Source organism: Bidens hawaiensis, unplaced genomic scaffold, assembly GCF_021521415.1.
Source record: "Bidens hawaiensis isolate Kalapana, Puna unplaced genomic scaffold, B.hawaiensis_p1.1 tig00000780_1, whole genome shotgun sequence".
Lineage (NCBI taxonomy): Eukaryota > Viridiplantae > Streptophyta > Magnoliopsida > Asterales > Asteraceae > Bidens > Bidens hawaiensis.
In genome coordinates, this window is record NW_027491045.1 from 2222576 (window position 1) to 2238692 (window position 16117).

A 16117-nucleotide genomic window follows, 5' to 3' on the forward strand; every position below is an offset into this window, starting at 1 on the left:
CTTCCGATGAGATTCTTTTGTTCCGACTAGATGTTTTTGGACAAGGCAGGTGTTGGTTAGTCAGAAATTGCGTTAAGTAATAATTAAAAAGTGATCGCGTTTGGTGGACATTATAGGAATTGGTTGGTCAACTGGACATTTTGTCGACATTGACTAGTCAAATAGACATTTTGATCATTTTTCTACTCAATATGTTTGCAATTATTGGTAAAACACCCAAAACTAAATAAAAGATAAATTTTATGACTCCTCGTTGATGACAGTCGGAAACTAACGACAACTGGTTGTTTCATTCGGCGGGAAGTTCGTTGCTATCGTTGATTGAGTTGCACGAACTTATGTATGTAATAATTTTCAATTAAGTAGTCAATTTTAATGTTTTCTAGATGTTCATTTTGAAGTATGGGTGAGCAATTAACTTTCTTTGTTCTTTTCTAACACTAATCTCTTTTGAAAAAAATCAGTATGAGAGTCTCTAAAGTGAATATAAGTGTCCTTAATGTTCCATTATCCAAAATCCATTACCATGACCAAAAATAAGATTGGATAAATAGAAGATACGACGATACAGAGTTAAATGTTAACACTCGTATATGTTATCGTCGTGCATCTACTATTATGTGTTGGATCCTACAAATTGTCATGCTTTCATGAACGAAAACAGTAAATCCTACCATCAAGGTTGTCTTGCACTTGTCTTTGAAATCGATAATCTAACGACATGACATATTCATTCAACAACTTCACTGGGTTTCCCTTAGAAACTCAACATATGAAAAATCATTTATATACAACCATGTTCGCAAACCATTAAAACCGAACAAACATTCTAAATTGAAACAAGTCGGCTGGTCTGGCTAGTTTAGAATAGATGTGGCTCGGTTCATGGATCGATTTTAACAGTTTATCGGTTCGCAGGTGGTTTTTAAGACCTTTTTTTATTTATTTGCTTCACAAGTTTTTAGCACGCTAAGAATTTTGAAAAGAGTTTGGCCCAGAATTATTATCCAGACCGACTCAATTCCACGAGGGAAGGGATGATTTCCTTATTTCAAAATGGTTTCATATATCTTTTATAACAAATAACATAACCATTTATACATTAACACAACCCTACTCATTTTTCACCAAGATTGAAATAATCGAATTCACAGATTTTAACTATTCAATTCTATTAAAAAACACCCGTGTTTTTCAAAGAGATGACATGGACCCAGCAGCAAAGAAAGCAGCTGCATCAGTTCTTGCATCCAAATTGGATGCAGAAGCAGAGGAGTCACATCTAGGTTACTAAACGGGCCAAAAGTCAAACCAGATACGGACCCAAAAATTTTAAACGACAAAAAACACCAAAATTGTGTAAAACACATGAATCAAAAACCACATAACAGATTGTCACAAACACAACATTAACCCAGGTATTTTTATTTTATGTTACTGTTTATCATATCAATACGCTAAATTATATTTACAACAGAAAATACAAATATGTATAAAACAATTACGTTTAAATCAAAAAACAGCATGCAAATTTCTCTCTTAACTTCTAAATTTGGCATAAAATACCTAACCAGCTTAAAGTATGGCAATGACAAAACACATTTTTCAATAATAATATTATAATAAGCGGATCAAACGGGTTAGTACGTTCATCAAGATATTCTAACAGCTAGAACTAGTTTTACATTACACTATTACAGTCGTTTACATTTCAAAACTTTTGTCAATCGGGTTGGTATAATAAAAGAATCGAGACACACACATAAAATTTACCTAAAGCTATTTATAGCATTCAAGTGTAAAAGGGTATACCTCAAAAATCGTAAACTTTAGTGCACCTGTCACTCGTCTTCATCAGATGGCAAAGTCGGGCTGCTTGCACAGTTTTCCATTTTATGAAGTTCCAACATCTTCTTTTCAGGGTTACACAGCCCTGCAACATCATATATTTTAATTACATAACTACTCTTCATTCTTGAGAGATTTTTTTCAAAAAAATATATATATACTAACCGGAACACTTGGGGATATCCCACACAGCAATGGATGTAGCAGTACATTCAGGTTGACAGAGTTGACGGTTGTCTTCGTGGTTGACATTCATTGCGAGCATCCATGCACCAATAGTAACATCCTCATTGCTAAGCATACGGAAACTGGAAGATGCAATATCATAGAGTTAATAAAACGGTTAATATTAGTGTTCATATCACGAAGATCTGTTTTGGTATATGAGTAAAATAGTATCTTTTTCAGACCTTTATGATTAAATAACTATGGACTAAAATGTTCCAGAGATGGGAAAAGACTTGCCTGTCGTTTCTTAGAGCAACCAAGCTTGCAACAACGTCTGCAGAAAGAGCATATATTGGGCCATAAGCATGGAGAAAGTACTCTTTCCCGAGCATATACCCTAGAGGTTCATACCTGCATATATCAGTATGTGCAATATCTATCAGTTTCTAATATACTTTTTTTATAGAAAATATATCGAAAATCCATATTTTCTAACCATTTGAGTTTTGGGTCAGTGAACACGGGACCTTTCTTCATGCATCCAAGATAGGTCTGTGAGTGAGTACGTTCTTTAGCCAGAAGCAGCGAGAGACGATCTAGAATCCAACAGAACGAGATGTGTACAATTGCAATGAGAAATCAAGGAACCGATAATTGAGATATAATTTTATACAACGAGTTAAAAGAGTAACCATTGTACTTTTTCTAGTTACAAACAAACCATCTCTTTTCACAAAAAACATGATATTTTAGCCAAAAATACCAAATATGTCTTTTGTGCATGTGCACATGTTCACTTATTCTTGCAAATAACAGTGGTTATACACTTTTAACATCTCTTTAGGAAACCAAATTAAAAAAACTGATATTGATTTAGATCTAGGAAATCTAGTAACAGTTGTTTTACAAGCCACTTTTAGAATTATAGTTAGTTTGCAATGAAAACCAGTTACAAAATTAAAGAAGAATAAGTTACCTGGTCTTAGATATATGTCATCATCAGCTTTAACATAAAACTCAGAATCATAGAGTGCATATGCAGCTTTGAAGAAGGCTAACCTAAAACAGAAACACAAAGTATATCTATCAGTAAATGAACACAATTTCCTAATTTGTTTCAGCCATTGGCACTGACGTTTTGTATGGAAGCTTACTATACTCCTCAACGATATCCAAAATCAAGAAGTCATCATATTCCTCCACCTCTTTCCTAAGTTCAGCCATCTTTGATGCATCACTAGTTTTGCCAATAATAAACCTAAAGGCTAAACCTGTAGCCTCTTCCAGCCTGCACACAATGAACATCATAAATGGGCTGCAAATTTGATCTCCTTAATATCTCAAAACAGTCCATTAAAAGTATACAAGATAAAGCAAGCTCATTTGGAAGTCTGAAAAGCTTAATATATAAATCAGATTATTATGGAACTTTTTAATAATAGAAAATGAAATGCTTCAATGGTTTCTATAAGAGATGAAACTATTTTGGTTTCTAGGTGGATCCTAGCATTGTTGCATATTATGCCAGGAATTGTCTGCTGAGTTGGACGATTATGCCATTTTAAATGGATGAACCACTATAAAACAGACCTGATCCGCCATTTCAAATGGATGAACCACACCACTAAAGTAATAATTAGATTGTACAGGTCACCTCCCATCAAGTATCTTACCTGACTTTTCACTATTCTCAAAGGGAAGATCTTGTGTGTTTCATAGTGGTTCCTCCATGTAAAATGGTGGAACACTAACACAGTGTGCAACAAGGGCGACTATAAATGTATTAAAAAAACATTGGGGGGGCTCAAATTTTCAGGCAAAAAGGGTAAATTTACACTATGTATAAAAATTTTCGGGCAAAAACGAGTAAATTTACACTACTGTGCAAAAGATAGGGGGCAGTGGCACAAAGCTTCGCCAGTGGTGTGCAACGATGTTAGACTCTGCCATTTCAAATAACAGATCACCTAGAAACCAAAGCATTTTCATCTCTCTGCTAGAAACCATTGAAACATGTGAATTTCTCCCGTTAAAAAACCCGATGATTATGTATAATAAAGCAAAGCTTGATTTGAATTAATCCATAAATTTAAAACTATATAGCGTACATTAACATACTCAATAGACTATAATCAGTAACCACTCCTGATCTGATCTTCTTATATGATACAGTCACAACACGAATCAATTACATTCACTTGCATATTCATCAACGATTCAAATATCAAAAACACGAAAGCAAACAAATATATATTTGTTACTACCGGTATATCAGTATTCATTTTTTTCATGTTTAACCATTCCGTTTCGGTATTTTCTAGGGGTGTGCAACAAACCAAAAAAACCAATCCAAACCCGAAAAAACCGAACCGAGACAAAAACCTGCGGTTTGGTTTTATGTTTTTGTAAAAACCGAACTAACGGTTCGGTTTTGGTTTTGCATGTAACAAAAACCGAACCGAACCGAATTTCTAAATTTTATTTTTTTAGTTTTTATTTGAAGTAATTTATAAGAATTTAATATATATGTAACTCAAATACTTTTGGCTAAATGTATAATAGTCCATTAGTCAACAATTAACAAAGTTATTTCTATCTGGATTCATTATTTTCAACAAACTTTCTTTTCAGCCTAAATTTTTCAAAGTTCAAATGGTAAAAACCGAAAAAACCAAAACCGAACAGTTTTAAAATTCCAAGATCCGAAGTTTTGGTTTTCGGTTAGGTTTTAGCCGAAAACCGCACCGAACCACACCACGCACACCCCTAGCTATTTTCAATACGCTTTTTCACATTTTCGGTATTGGTACTTTCCTAAATAGAAGCATATCAATTTCAATTTCAGTTTCTACAAGCACACAACCAGATCATAACTACGGGTTTGGATCAAATACAAATGAAGTTAACGTGCTAAATGTGAGAATCAAGTAGAGTAATTATGTAATTACATCATAGAGTAGTTACGTAATTACTCTATGATGTAATTACATAATTACATTACTCTATTATGTAATTACATAATTACTCTACTTGTATATATAATTACTTTACTTGGATCTCACATTTAGCACGTTAATTTCATTTATACGTTAACTTTCCACTATTAACTAACTACTACCTCTGAAGTCCTTGGTGATCAGAAGGCAACCACGTCTTCCGCAACGCTTTCCGTCTGCCAACGGAGGCGAAGCCGGTCTGAATTCCAACAAATCCCATAACCTTATGCCTCTTCCGATCTCCATCGGACACTAAGCCACTATTTACACCGCTTTTATCCCAAACAACGGAAACTGATAACGGCTTGCCGTACTTACACTTGCTTTGGCCTCCGATTCGTCCGAGTGAAACGGTGAGTCCGAATAATAATAGGCCGGCGATGGCGGTTGCGAAACAGAGTGTGAGTGTGAGTAATTTGGTGTTGGATTGAGGTGATCTAGCTTGGAAGAATCTTTTTGGATTCGGCATTTGATGATGCTGGTGGATCTAGGGTTTAGATTTGGTTTATTGTTCAGATGTGACTTGGAGATTACATATGTTGTGACGATGACTGACTGATTGCCAGTTGCCAACAAAAAGTGTGGTTAGAAGGATAGCCGGTAATCGGTTCGGTTTATTCGGTTAATTTGTCGGTTTTTGTTTTGGCTTGTTTTAGTTTAAGTTCAGTTAATAACAAAATCAAACTTAAGCTAAAATTTTTAATTTTTATTTTAAAAGTTTATTTAGCTTTAAAATTGCTTTTGGCGAGAGTGTTTATTTACTTATGGTAGTTTTTTTAAAAGTGTTTGGATTAGCGTTTGTGGTTGGAAAAACCAATAAGTAGGTAAAATGACCAAAAATTACGTTTTTATATATCCTCTTGTTTTACGGATAATGGAATTACGTGTATATTTGTAATTTGGTATTCCAAAACAAAAGGCTTGAATTTCTTGCTTCTGAAAAACCCTTTTTTAACGCATAACAAAAGGCAAAAATGAGAAGTGCTTTTGTGATACCCAAACATACTTATTTGCTTTTTAAAAAGCAAAACAACAAGCTTTAAAAGCTTAGCTAAAAATGCCCTTAGAAATATATGAAATGGATGCATTAATATATAAAATGAAGGTATAAATGAATGAAATACATGAAATTTCATGGATTTATAAATACACGAAATGGTGGAATGAAGTATGATATTGAGGTATAAAAGTTAAAAAAAATATACGAAACTATGAATAGTTTGGTTCAACTAATTTCGGTTAACCAGGGGTAAAAAATAACCAATAACGAATTTTCGATTAATTTCGGTTAAGTTAACACGGTCGGATAAGTGGTCACCCCTAAGTTGTTGTACCATACAGTTGGTAATGCAGTAGTATTTTATTTATTTATTTATTTTTGTGGGACTTGGGAGACAAAGAAAGATTGTTTGGTGGGACTTGGGAGACAAGTAAAGCAAGATATGTACAACTAAATTCCATCTAAACATAAAACATCCCACATTATACAGCAGGCTACACATTTCTTTTCCTCATAAAAACAAACAGATACCTACACAACATCTGCAAAACTTTGTTAAACTCTTCAAATGTACAACTTATATTGCGCGCTTATCTTTTGCAAGCGCTCCTGGTTCTACAACTAAAAGCTTTGAGCTTCGGTGATACATCATAAAGGTTAACAAGTACCAAACAACGAACAATGTGAAACTTCATAAAGGATTAAAGGTTAGCAAGTTTACTGACTACAAAAGAGTGATGCATACAAAGAATGGTCTCATAATACACGTATCTGAATCGAACAAGTATAAAACAATTATCAAATATTTAATATCCGGTTTCAGATGATAAATTATTATTAGGTGTAGTTATTGTCACAGCGCTTCTGATAAAGATCTCTGCTTTCTTGTTCTTAACATCACGAATCTGATCCGCAAGAGAAATGTCTTCTTTCCTTGCACCTCTTTTCCAAAAGTCAAGGTCAAGTCTTTCCCAATCTCTTTGACTTTGACTACTAAGTTGATCATTTATTGACTTTTTCTTGTGAATCTGTTGCCCGCCACAAATCATAATAACAGAGTGAGACTGATACAAAAATGTCACCCAATGGGTGCAGTTTTAATTTCTTATAACCCAATTTGTTCGGCTTTATTTTGATGCTAATGAGTCAAACAGTCAAGAATAAAAAAAGACTAAACCAAAAGGGATAATGGCCGAGCGGGTTAAAAGCAACCCATTGCATAACCAAAGTCTTTATAAACTCATAAATTGTTTTATTTATAAAATTGGATTTGGGCTCAAACTGAACCAAAAACCGAAAATGTGGTTTTTGGTTTTTGAAAACCGTTCAGTTTCGGTTTACAAAATGGGTTCGGTTCAATTTTGAGTATTTCTCATTTTACCATTTGACTTGAAAATTATGGGCCAAAAAAGGCCCAAAAAATGTAATTTGAGCCTAAATTTTTTGTTAATTAATTAGTTTTTGATTATTACACAATTGAATCTAAAATATTTTGCTACATTCATTTTTAAATTTCTTATGAATGACCTAAAAAATAGTTTTTTTTTTAATTTGGTTGGATTCGGTTCTAATCAGTTCGTTCGGTTTTTATTTTATAGCAAGAGTGCAAGACCGAACCGAAACATCACTTCTTTATATAAACATGATATAAAACCGTCGGTGTTTTATTGGGTTCGGTTACGCCGGTTATTCCGGTTACCGTTCAGTTATCTCAATTCCGTGCACACCCCTAAAAGTTTATCCTTTTCCTCAAAACCGGTTTTAACCCATTTTGCCACATATACAGGCATGAAAAATTTAATAAAATGATGTTAAACTAACCTACAAATTTCTCACAAACTTTTACCTTTGTTAATCTCTCTTTAAGTTTCAGATCTTCAGCTGCAGCCAACTCCTGTTTTTCTTCTTTTGACTTCTTCTTTGCTAACCCTTTGACTTTTGCAACCCGTTTCTTTAAAGTGAGTTTCACTTTCTCAGCTTTTGCTCTGGCCCGTTTCTCGGCCCGTATTTGTGCCATTTCTTTTGCTTTGGCCACATCAGCAGACCGTTGCATTTGTTGAAGAGCAATCTCCTTTTCAATCTTGTCATAGCTGTCCCAATCTAGCTCTTGTTGATCGGGCCCACCTTTTTTAGCAGCTTTTGCAATGCTTTCGGCCCATTTTGATATGAATCTTTCACTTGATCTTTTAATCTTTAAACGTTCTTTCCATTGTTGTGTGATTGTTATGCGTATTTTTGCCTTCGTTTGCTCGCTGCACAAAAATATATGTATATATGTAATATTAATACATTATAGAAAGACTCAAAGTATAATATACTAATATGTAGAGGTGGACAAAACAGGTTCGGCATGTTGGAGGGTTGGGTAACGTGTCAAACTGGAGCGGGACAAAACAGGAATTATTTGCATGCTGAAATGGGCCAGGTTAGATTTAGGAGTGTAAACAAGCCGAGCCCGAGCTTGATTAGACACAACTCGAGCTTGGCTCGTTTAACTTATGAGAACTCAAGCTCGAGCTCGGCTCATATAGAGCTCTACTTTTAAAGCTCGAGGTTTCCTCGTGTGTAGATTTTCAAGCAACATTGTGTCCTAAATTGTGACTTTTTGATGAACAATCAATGTGTCAAATATGACAAGAAAACTATATTATTTACTGTTGCGTGTGTGAAAACTTTAAAAAATATGAATGAAAAAATCATACCTAAGAGCGCGAGGACATTCAGACATTTTCTTTCTTACCTGAAAAAACACGACATTATAACACAAGAAAAATAATTAGTGGCGCGTGCTTATAATATCACACAATGAATATGCGCAACTCCTATGATAAAATACATAAAGCAATTTAAGGGGAAAAAAAAAGAAGTAATGCACGCACGCATGCGCGGTGCAGAGGAAACGTGGGTTGGGTTCAAACACATAAATATCTATGACATGAAATAAAACATATTCCAAATAAAAAAATAATAATCACTACACCGACCCCCTTACATGACTTCACACCTTGGGGTCTTTTAAAGCTTCTTTAGTTCTCTGACTGATCAACTCACGAGTCTCTGAAAGACACAAAACCTTAAGTCAATTCAAAAACACCTTAACAAAATCAGACTTACCCGTTGACCATTTTACCCCTCCATAAGAATGGAACAAGAAAGTACCTGGAGTATGTTTCTTGCCTTTGTTCCATGGAACTTTCCCTTTATTTGCGAATCCAATTTTTCGTCTTCTTTCTATTTCATTCTTATCTTTGTCTGACCTTATTTCAATAACAAAGTTATTAGGTTCGTTACTGGAAATAAGTTGATCTCTTGATTTAGAAAAGTTTGATGCTTTGTCTAAATTTGGGTCCCTGTGAAACGCTGCGTGTAATTTAAGCCCTCTGAATGGTCTAATAAATACTAATCCAGGAAACACACGTGCATCCAGGTGTGCGGTTTTCAGGCAAAGGCGATCACATTCCACAAAATGATAAAAAGAGAGTGTTGGGGCTATATTCTTGTTCGTGCAAATAACAGATAGATTCCTGAAGAAAGATACAATTATGAGCAACAGAATAAGTTAATAACCTTCTTAAATGAACATTGAGCACCTTGAATGTATCATCCAGACAATATGCTTAATAAAAGCCCTAAAAGTAGCTAACTCTGATATAGTTTGTTATGTGATGCATATTAGAAGAGCCTCAAATGCACACAAATTAGACTATAATCTATATCTATATCTATATGATTCTATATCTATATCTATACTTATACTTACCACATGATTCTATATCTATACTTACACAAATTAGAAGAGCCTATATGATTCTATATCTATATCTATACTTATACTTACCACATAAGACTTTGTGTAGTGGACGGCTACGAAATGGGAGGATTTTCAACACGTGGCGCCATGTCAGCATAGGGGTTATTTTCATTTTAGTGGTGTAGTGGTGTTGTCGCGCATTTTAATTTTTTATTATTATTTTCAACCCACACAACCGACGACAAAGGTATGTACCCCTCAGACCCTACCATAGCATTGCTATTGGTGGGATATACTGAGTACGATGATGATGATGATGATGATTTTCAACCCACACAACCGACGACAAAGGTATGTACCCCCCACCCACCCCACCCCCACCCCAACTTATCGCCCAAAAATCGCCTGGGGCGGTGTTGTCGCCCAAAAAACCCACCTTTTGTCGCCACTACGAATAGCCTTAAAAAAGTAACCTTATCGCCCAAAAATCGCCTAGGGGGCGGTGTTGTCGCCCAAAAAACCTGCCTTTTTGTCACTCTTTAATCATACATATTTCTTTAATTCTTTTAATAACTTTTTTTTTCCCATATCATAATACTTTATGTGATTCTTTTTATAAAACGTTCTCTATTTTTTCTAAAAAAAGTTAAGCTTGTTCATAAAACATTTTTATAAATTGAACACCTCTTTCATTATTTAACCACCCGTGTAATACAAATTACATCGTTTTTATAAGAAACATTTACATATCTATACAATCATATCGTTTTCATTATCCAACCCGTGCGATACATTGGCCTATAACCAACCAAGTCAATGTACAAAGTTAGCATCCTTAGCTATATAAACATATAAACACAAAAATGGGCAATCATGTGGATAACATTTGCAGATAATATAACACAAAACCAAGTAACAAAGCTATAAACATAATTACATAATAACATACAATTAATTAACAAATAATAGCTTCAGCAGAACTGGGTTTTAATATATAGTAACTGAGGAAGAAAATGAGCTTACAAGTTAGAAGACAACATCTCTGAGACAAAAGGTCGAACAGTTGGTGGGCAAACATTGAAATGAAATAATTTGATTAAAAGAATCAAGGGTTCTACTACATTCAAACAATTGAACCCAATACCGAATGCAATTTCAATGGTTCACTGAATATATAGGATAATCAGTCGGTAGAATATGAATATATATATATTTATGAAGAACCAATTGGGGGTAAAATAACTGGATAAACCCTCGGGTCGATGACCGGACCCAAATCAAACCCTGTTTTATACAATTTGTTTGTTGGACACTTTAACCCCTAAAACTTTGTGTTCTATATGTTTATTACCCCTCAACTTCTGCAATATGTACTCTTGTCATCAGCGGGTCAGTTGTCTAATTTCTAAGGATATGTTTGGTTTGAAGTAATGGAATGAAGAGAGAATGTAACGAGAGAATGAATGAAATGAACAAGGGAATAAAATGGGTCATTACCATTCATTTTTCTTGTTTGGTTAACCTATGGGAATAAAATGAATAATTACTTTATGTTGTTTGATATCCAAAAAAATTGTAGGAATGAAATAAAAATAATAAAAATATTCCTATCCCAAAATATAATTTCTTTAACAAAAAAAAAATCTGAAATGACGACGGTGGTGGTGGTAGCTCTTGCAACGAAAATGACGGTGTTGGCTGTTAGGCGGGGTGGTTGTGGTGGTGGAGGTGGCGGTAGTAGCATTGGTAGTGATGGCGGTGGTAGGGTGGCGGCGATGGTGGTGGTGGTGGTCAGGAAGCGACATTGGTGGTGGCGGTTATAATCAGGTGGTGGTGGTAGCGCTCGTGGTAATGTGGTGGCGGAGGTGGTGGCGACGGTGATGGTTAGGTGATGTTGGTGGCAATGGTAGTGGCTGTTGTTAAGTGGTGGTGTTGTTGAGAAAGTAGGGTAAGCGAGGAATGAAATGAAAAAAAAAAAGAAGGGGGGTGGGAAGGAATGCTTTTGATGGAATGAGATTCCATGTGTAATGGATGATTCTATTTCATTGAGTAACCAAACACCACTTTCTTCATTCCCCCTTTTATTCATGCATACCAAACGTTACCTAAAAGTCTTTTGTCTGTCATTAAGTATTAAAATTATTCGAGTAGTTTTGTTCTTTTTCTCCCAAATAAACCTCAACCGTAATTCGCAACCATAATTGTCGTTAAACTCATACTATAAGAAAAATTCATGGACACAACCCTTAGGTCCGCCATTGATCACTTTATAACGAGTTTTGATGCACATTGTGTATCTAACTTATTACAATGATACTTGCCCAATTTACATTATACCTTTTTCATAGAATCAACTTAATAAAACAAAATATAGCAAATCAATCAATTTGCTATGTTCAATCTATAATATCAAAATTTTCTATAATCCTGCAACAAAACACCATACAAAATCTCATTCCATGTATCGGGTACGCCCGGTAAACACCAATGAATACAATCTGCATAGTTTTTCGGATCCAATCTTTGCTCTTTTGTCAAAAGTTTCCCTTTCCTTTCACCGTAAATCGACGCATGACCATCTTTTCTATACTCCGACATTTGCGTTATATTTAGTACTCTAACATTAACTCGCAACCGTTCCAAAACATCCTTGACTATTCCCATAACATCAAGATTTGAACCGGTACCCCAATACGGATGTTGTATAGGTTGTGTCTCACCGAAACAGTTGCCACCATCTCCAGTCTTCCACTCCCAGTTCCTATAGTTGTTAGAATGTTAGATCATGTTCTTAGCATCGAAAACTCGACGCGTGAGAAGGGTATTATGGTAATTTACTTACCATAAGTGTGTTGGAGACATGGTCATGAAGAACACTTTCTGATTATGAGAATTAATGCTGGTGTCTATCCAGTTTGCCCATGTTTCCAATGCTATCTTGTATGCTTTGGTTACATTGTACTCTTGGATATTATTGAGGTTCCCATACCTAGGATGTTTTAATATTTTATTGGTTGCATGAATATATAGCAAAGTTATGAACTTTGAGGTGTAAATTTTGAAATATTATGCGAGAAACTATTTTCATAACTAGGTCTGAAACCAGTCAAATAACGGTACGTTCAGCTGTGTCTATTTGAACCGTCTCCATTTGAACAAGTTGAACTGACAAACTAGAGTAGGTGGTCAGATACTCGTACCGGATTTCAAAATCTTTTTTTTATTCTTCTTACTTCGAAAAAGTTATTTAGAGTAAACTATGGTTTTCGTCCATGTAGTTTGTCTAAATCTGCAGTTTTAGTCCAATAGTTTCAACTTTGCGATTTTTGTCCCTGAGGTTTCATTTCACTTGCAATTAAACCCGACCCCACTAACCCCGTTAAGTCTGGTCGTTAAACCCATCATCGTATCCCTCACATGAGGGGGCTTGCGAATTAGGACCGGTGATTATTTGGGAAGAAAAAAGACAAAATTGATGGATTTAACGACAAGGCTTAGCGGGGTTAGCGTAGCCAGGTTTAATTGCAAGTGAAATGAAACCACAGGGAAAAAAATTGCAAATTTGAAACTACTGGACTAAAACCGTAGATTTAGACAAACCACAGTGACGAAAACTGCAGTTTACTCAATTATTTATTAATAGGTGGTCACAAATATTATTTTAAATTAGTTAAAAAAATGAAAATTAAATTATTTATGATGTCATTTGGTTTTACATTTTTGGAACCGGTCTGACACGAATAAGGTGGTATGTTCAATGACTAGTCTAAAGATGGAAACATTGCGATTACGATGAAAAACTTACGTGGCATTGATTGTCGGTTTATACATCCACCAAACATAGCTTTCGAAGACCAAAAAGTCGACTCCTTCCCATTGTTTGCTGTGGTTGGATATCGAGTCAAGCCTAACTAGCCGTTTCAATACCGTATGGTTCGTTGCATGATCCGAGATAGACTCGACTAGGAAAGGAGCCCAGTAGTACTCAATAGATGCATTGTATTCCTAACATTCAAAACACAACAAAAAGTCAGTATTACATATAAGAATGGAATTACATAATATTGCATATATTGCATATTTGCATACTACCTCAGCTCTAAATATCTTTCTAGGAGGTACTCTTTTAAGAGACTTCTTGCCCTCAGGAATTACAGACTGAACCAAACACACCATTGAGTCAAACATGCCTCGTTGAACCGAGTCGCCTACGAGCATGAGTCGTTTATCCCTCAAAATCTCCAACAGTTTCAATGCATTAAACCTACCAAAATCACAAATTCATCCATGTTATGTAGGGGGTGTGCGTGAAGCAGTTCAGTGCAGTTTTGAGCTAAAAAGTAAAAACCAAATCACAAACCGAAACTTTGGTTTTGGGATTTTTGGAACCATTTGGTTTCAGTTCAGTTTCGGTTTTTTCGGTTTTGACATTTGAGCTTGACAGTTTTAGGCCGAAAAAACCATATGCCAAAAATAATGGATTTCGGTATCAATAATTTTTTTAATTATTAATTGATTGACTGTTATATATTTGGCCAAAATGTTTGAGTTACATATTTATTAAATTATTTATAAATTACTTAAAATAAAAAATAAAAAAACCCAGAAATTCGGTTCGGTTTTTTCGGTTTTTATTACATGAAAAACCAAAACCGAACCGTAAGTTCCAATTTTTATAAAAACATAAAAACCAGACCGTCGGTTTTTGTTTTGTTTTGGTTTGGATTTTTCTGTTTCGTATCGGTTTTTTCAGCTTCTTGCACACCACCAATGTTATGATTCGTGAACATCAAATAAAAAAAATAATCGAATAAAACTAAGTTTGACTTTTGACTTTGACCTTGGTAAATTGCATCCATCAGGCTGCCACTTCCAGTTTTGATAATATGAATCAGGCCTCCCATTTTTTAAGCAAGTCACTTGTTTAACCAAAAGTGGACAACTTTTTTCTGTATATAATGGATGAGACAAATTGTCCCAAACCCATTTTCCATCAAATATATCACAACCCTTTTCGATAATTTCGTCCTTCGAAACACGAATGGGACGTCTCAGCACCCGATACCCGCCACCCGCCAACCGAAAAAACAAGCGGGTGTTTTTTGAATTGTCAAGAACGATCCGCAAACAGCCTATGAAAATAAGCAAAGCTAGTGCAGCAGGGAGGAGGTATTGGTTGTGGCGGTCGGGTGAGGGTAAAGTTGTCATTTTCAGGGTGGTTGGTTAAGTATATAGGTAAATGAGATGTAGTCATGTGTTTATAGTTGTGTTCATAGGAAGTGAGATGGTTGACTTGGGTTGTAAGTAACTTATAACAACTTCATGCAACAACCGGTTGGTGATTAGTAAGACTTCAAGTCTGGTGTTTGTATCATTGTATGTGTTAATGAGGGGTGTTCAATAATAATACATTAATACTTATGTGTTTTATATTTATATCCTTTTGTGGAATAAAGGCATGGAGTCAAAACTTTGTCAAAAGTCCTATTAGTTACCAAAATGAGAATGAAACATGTAACGAGTTTATGAGCAATGTTTTCATAACCGGACCGGACACGAACCGGATGGCCTACCGGTTCACCAGTTCAACCGGTCGAACCGGTTGGACCGGCCGAACAAATTTGGTCAAAAATGACGGATCAAGCTTAAAAAATGATTTTTTTCAAAAAAAATATTTTTTTTCTCAGAAAACCGGTTCAACCGGTCCGGTTTTCCGGTGAGCGAACTATGTGAACCGGACCGATCGGTGAACCGAATCCCGGTCGGTCCGGTCCGGTTTCAACATTGTTTATGAGTCAATATGAATTTTTTAATGGTTAAATGATCACAACCTTTAATGTTCCTTTAAATCTAACATATTTTGAAAATAACATATAATTGTAAAGTAGCAACTAAACAAAAATATAGAAAATAACATGTTCATTTAATCAATACTCTAATTAAGTTATAAATAATCTAATAAGTAGTCAATAATCAAGTAGATATTTGTGAAAAGTTTTTTTTTTATATAATACCTAAATTGAGGGTGTGCGGGTGTGCAATCCTATTTAAACTCGGGATAGCTTACTAGTTTTGAATATAAACTCATATACTTGATGAAACCTTCTGTAGACGAGGCGTTTTGGCAAGGCTGTCAATTGGGTATTTACTTCGTAAAGTCAGCTTGTGTGTGGCGTTGGTTAATAAAAAATGACGCTCTCTTATTTTTTTTATAAGGTTAATGTTTAATTGTTAAAAATGTGTGTATTAATTTATATTTGGGTTTAATTGTTTGAAATGATTATTGATGTATTTGGGTTTATTGGTTAATGGGTTTAGCTTAAATGGGCTTAATTGCCTAAGCATAGTTGGTTT

The 16117-nt window shown here is 34.9% G+C and overlaps 3 protein-coding genes across 3 annotated transcripts; all 3 read right to left on the reverse strand.

The window, feature by feature from the left end:
• Positions 1-1721: 1721 nt before the first annotated feature.
• Positions 1722-5519, reverse strand: LOC143536788 (putative beta-1,3-galactosyltransferase 14). Its single transcript, XM_077030705.1, has 7 exons — positions 5135-5519; positions 3152-3304; positions 2993-3075; positions 2513-2612; positions 2314-2427; positions 2014-2156; positions 1722-1933 (listed from the first exon to the last, which is right to left on the reverse strand). The coding sequence occupies exons 1-7, from the start codon at positions 5479-5481 to the stop codon at positions 1842-1844; spliced, it is 1032 nt and encodes a 343-aa protein (XP_076886820.1). The 5' UTR covers positions 5482-5519; the 3' UTR covers positions 1722-1841.
• Positions 5520-6098: 579 nt separating this feature from the next.
• On the reverse strand, positions 6099-10954 carry LOC143536795 (uncharacterized). The gene is made up of 6 exons (XM_077030710.1): positions 10787-10954; positions 9172-9536; positions 9017-9069; positions 8715-8752; positions 7859-8264; positions 6099-7040 (listed from the first exon to the last, which is right to left on the reverse strand). The coding sequence occupies exons 1-6, from the start codon at positions 10801-10803 to the stop codon at positions 6819-6821; spliced, it is 1101 nt and encodes a 366-aa protein (XP_076886825.1). The 5' UTR covers positions 10804-10954; the 3' UTR covers positions 6099-6818.
• A 1169-nt stretch (positions 10955-12123) lies between these two features.
• Positions 12124-15161, reverse strand: LOC143536804 (protein trichome birefringence-like 31). Its single transcript, XM_077030722.1, has 5 exons — positions 14604-15161; positions 13856-14027; positions 13569-13768; positions 12606-12752; positions 12124-12524 (listed from the first exon to the last, which is right to left on the reverse strand). The coding sequence occupies exons 1-5, from the start codon at positions 14969-14971 to the stop codon at positions 12173-12175; spliced, it is 1239 nt and encodes a 412-aa protein (XP_076886837.1). The 5' UTR covers positions 14972-15161; the 3' UTR covers positions 12124-12172.
• Positions 15162-16117: the final 956 nt, after the last annotated feature.

What these genes read in the sequence shown, in the direction of transcription:
- LOC143536788 (XM_077030705.1), bottom strand. Translation starts at nt 5,481, where the DNA reads ATGCCGAATCCAAAAAGATTCTTCCAAGCTAGATCACCTCAATCCAAC. An exon ending in TGACATATATCTAAGACCAG is followed by an intron (nt 2,613 to 2,992) that starts GTAACTTATTCT and finishes GTTGGATTCTAG; the next exon opens with ATCGTCTCTCGCTGCTTCTG. An exon ending in GGATATCCCCAAGTGTTCCG is followed by an intron (nt 1,934 to 2,013) that starts GTTAGTATATAT and finishes ATGATGTTGCAG; the next exon opens with GGCTGTGTAACCCTGAAAAG.
- LOC143536795 (XM_077030710.1), bottom strand. An exon ending in AGGCAAGAAACATACTCCAG is followed by an intron (nt 9,070 to 9,171) that starts GTACTTTCTTGT and finishes TGTGTCTTTCAG; the next exon opens with AGACTCGTGAGTTGATCAGT. An exon ending in TTAAAGAGAGATTAACAAAG is followed by an intron (nt 7,041 to 7,858) that starts GTAAAAGTTTGT and finishes GGCGGGCAACAG; the next exon opens with ATTCACAAGAAAAAGTCAAT.
- LOC143536804 (XM_077030722.1), bottom strand. Translation starts at nt 14,971, where the DNA reads ATGACAACTTTACCCTCACCCGACCGCCACAACCAATACCTCCTCCCT. An exon ending in GATGGATGCAATTTACCAAG is followed by an intron (nt 14,028 to 14,603) that starts GTCAAAGTCAAA and finishes TGATTTTGGTAG; the next exon opens with GTTTAATGCATTGAAACTGT. An exon ending in GAAAGATATTTAGAGCTGAG is followed by an intron (nt 13,769 to 13,855) that starts GTAGTATGCAAA and finishes TTTGAATGTTAG; the next exon opens with GAATACAATGCATCTATTGA.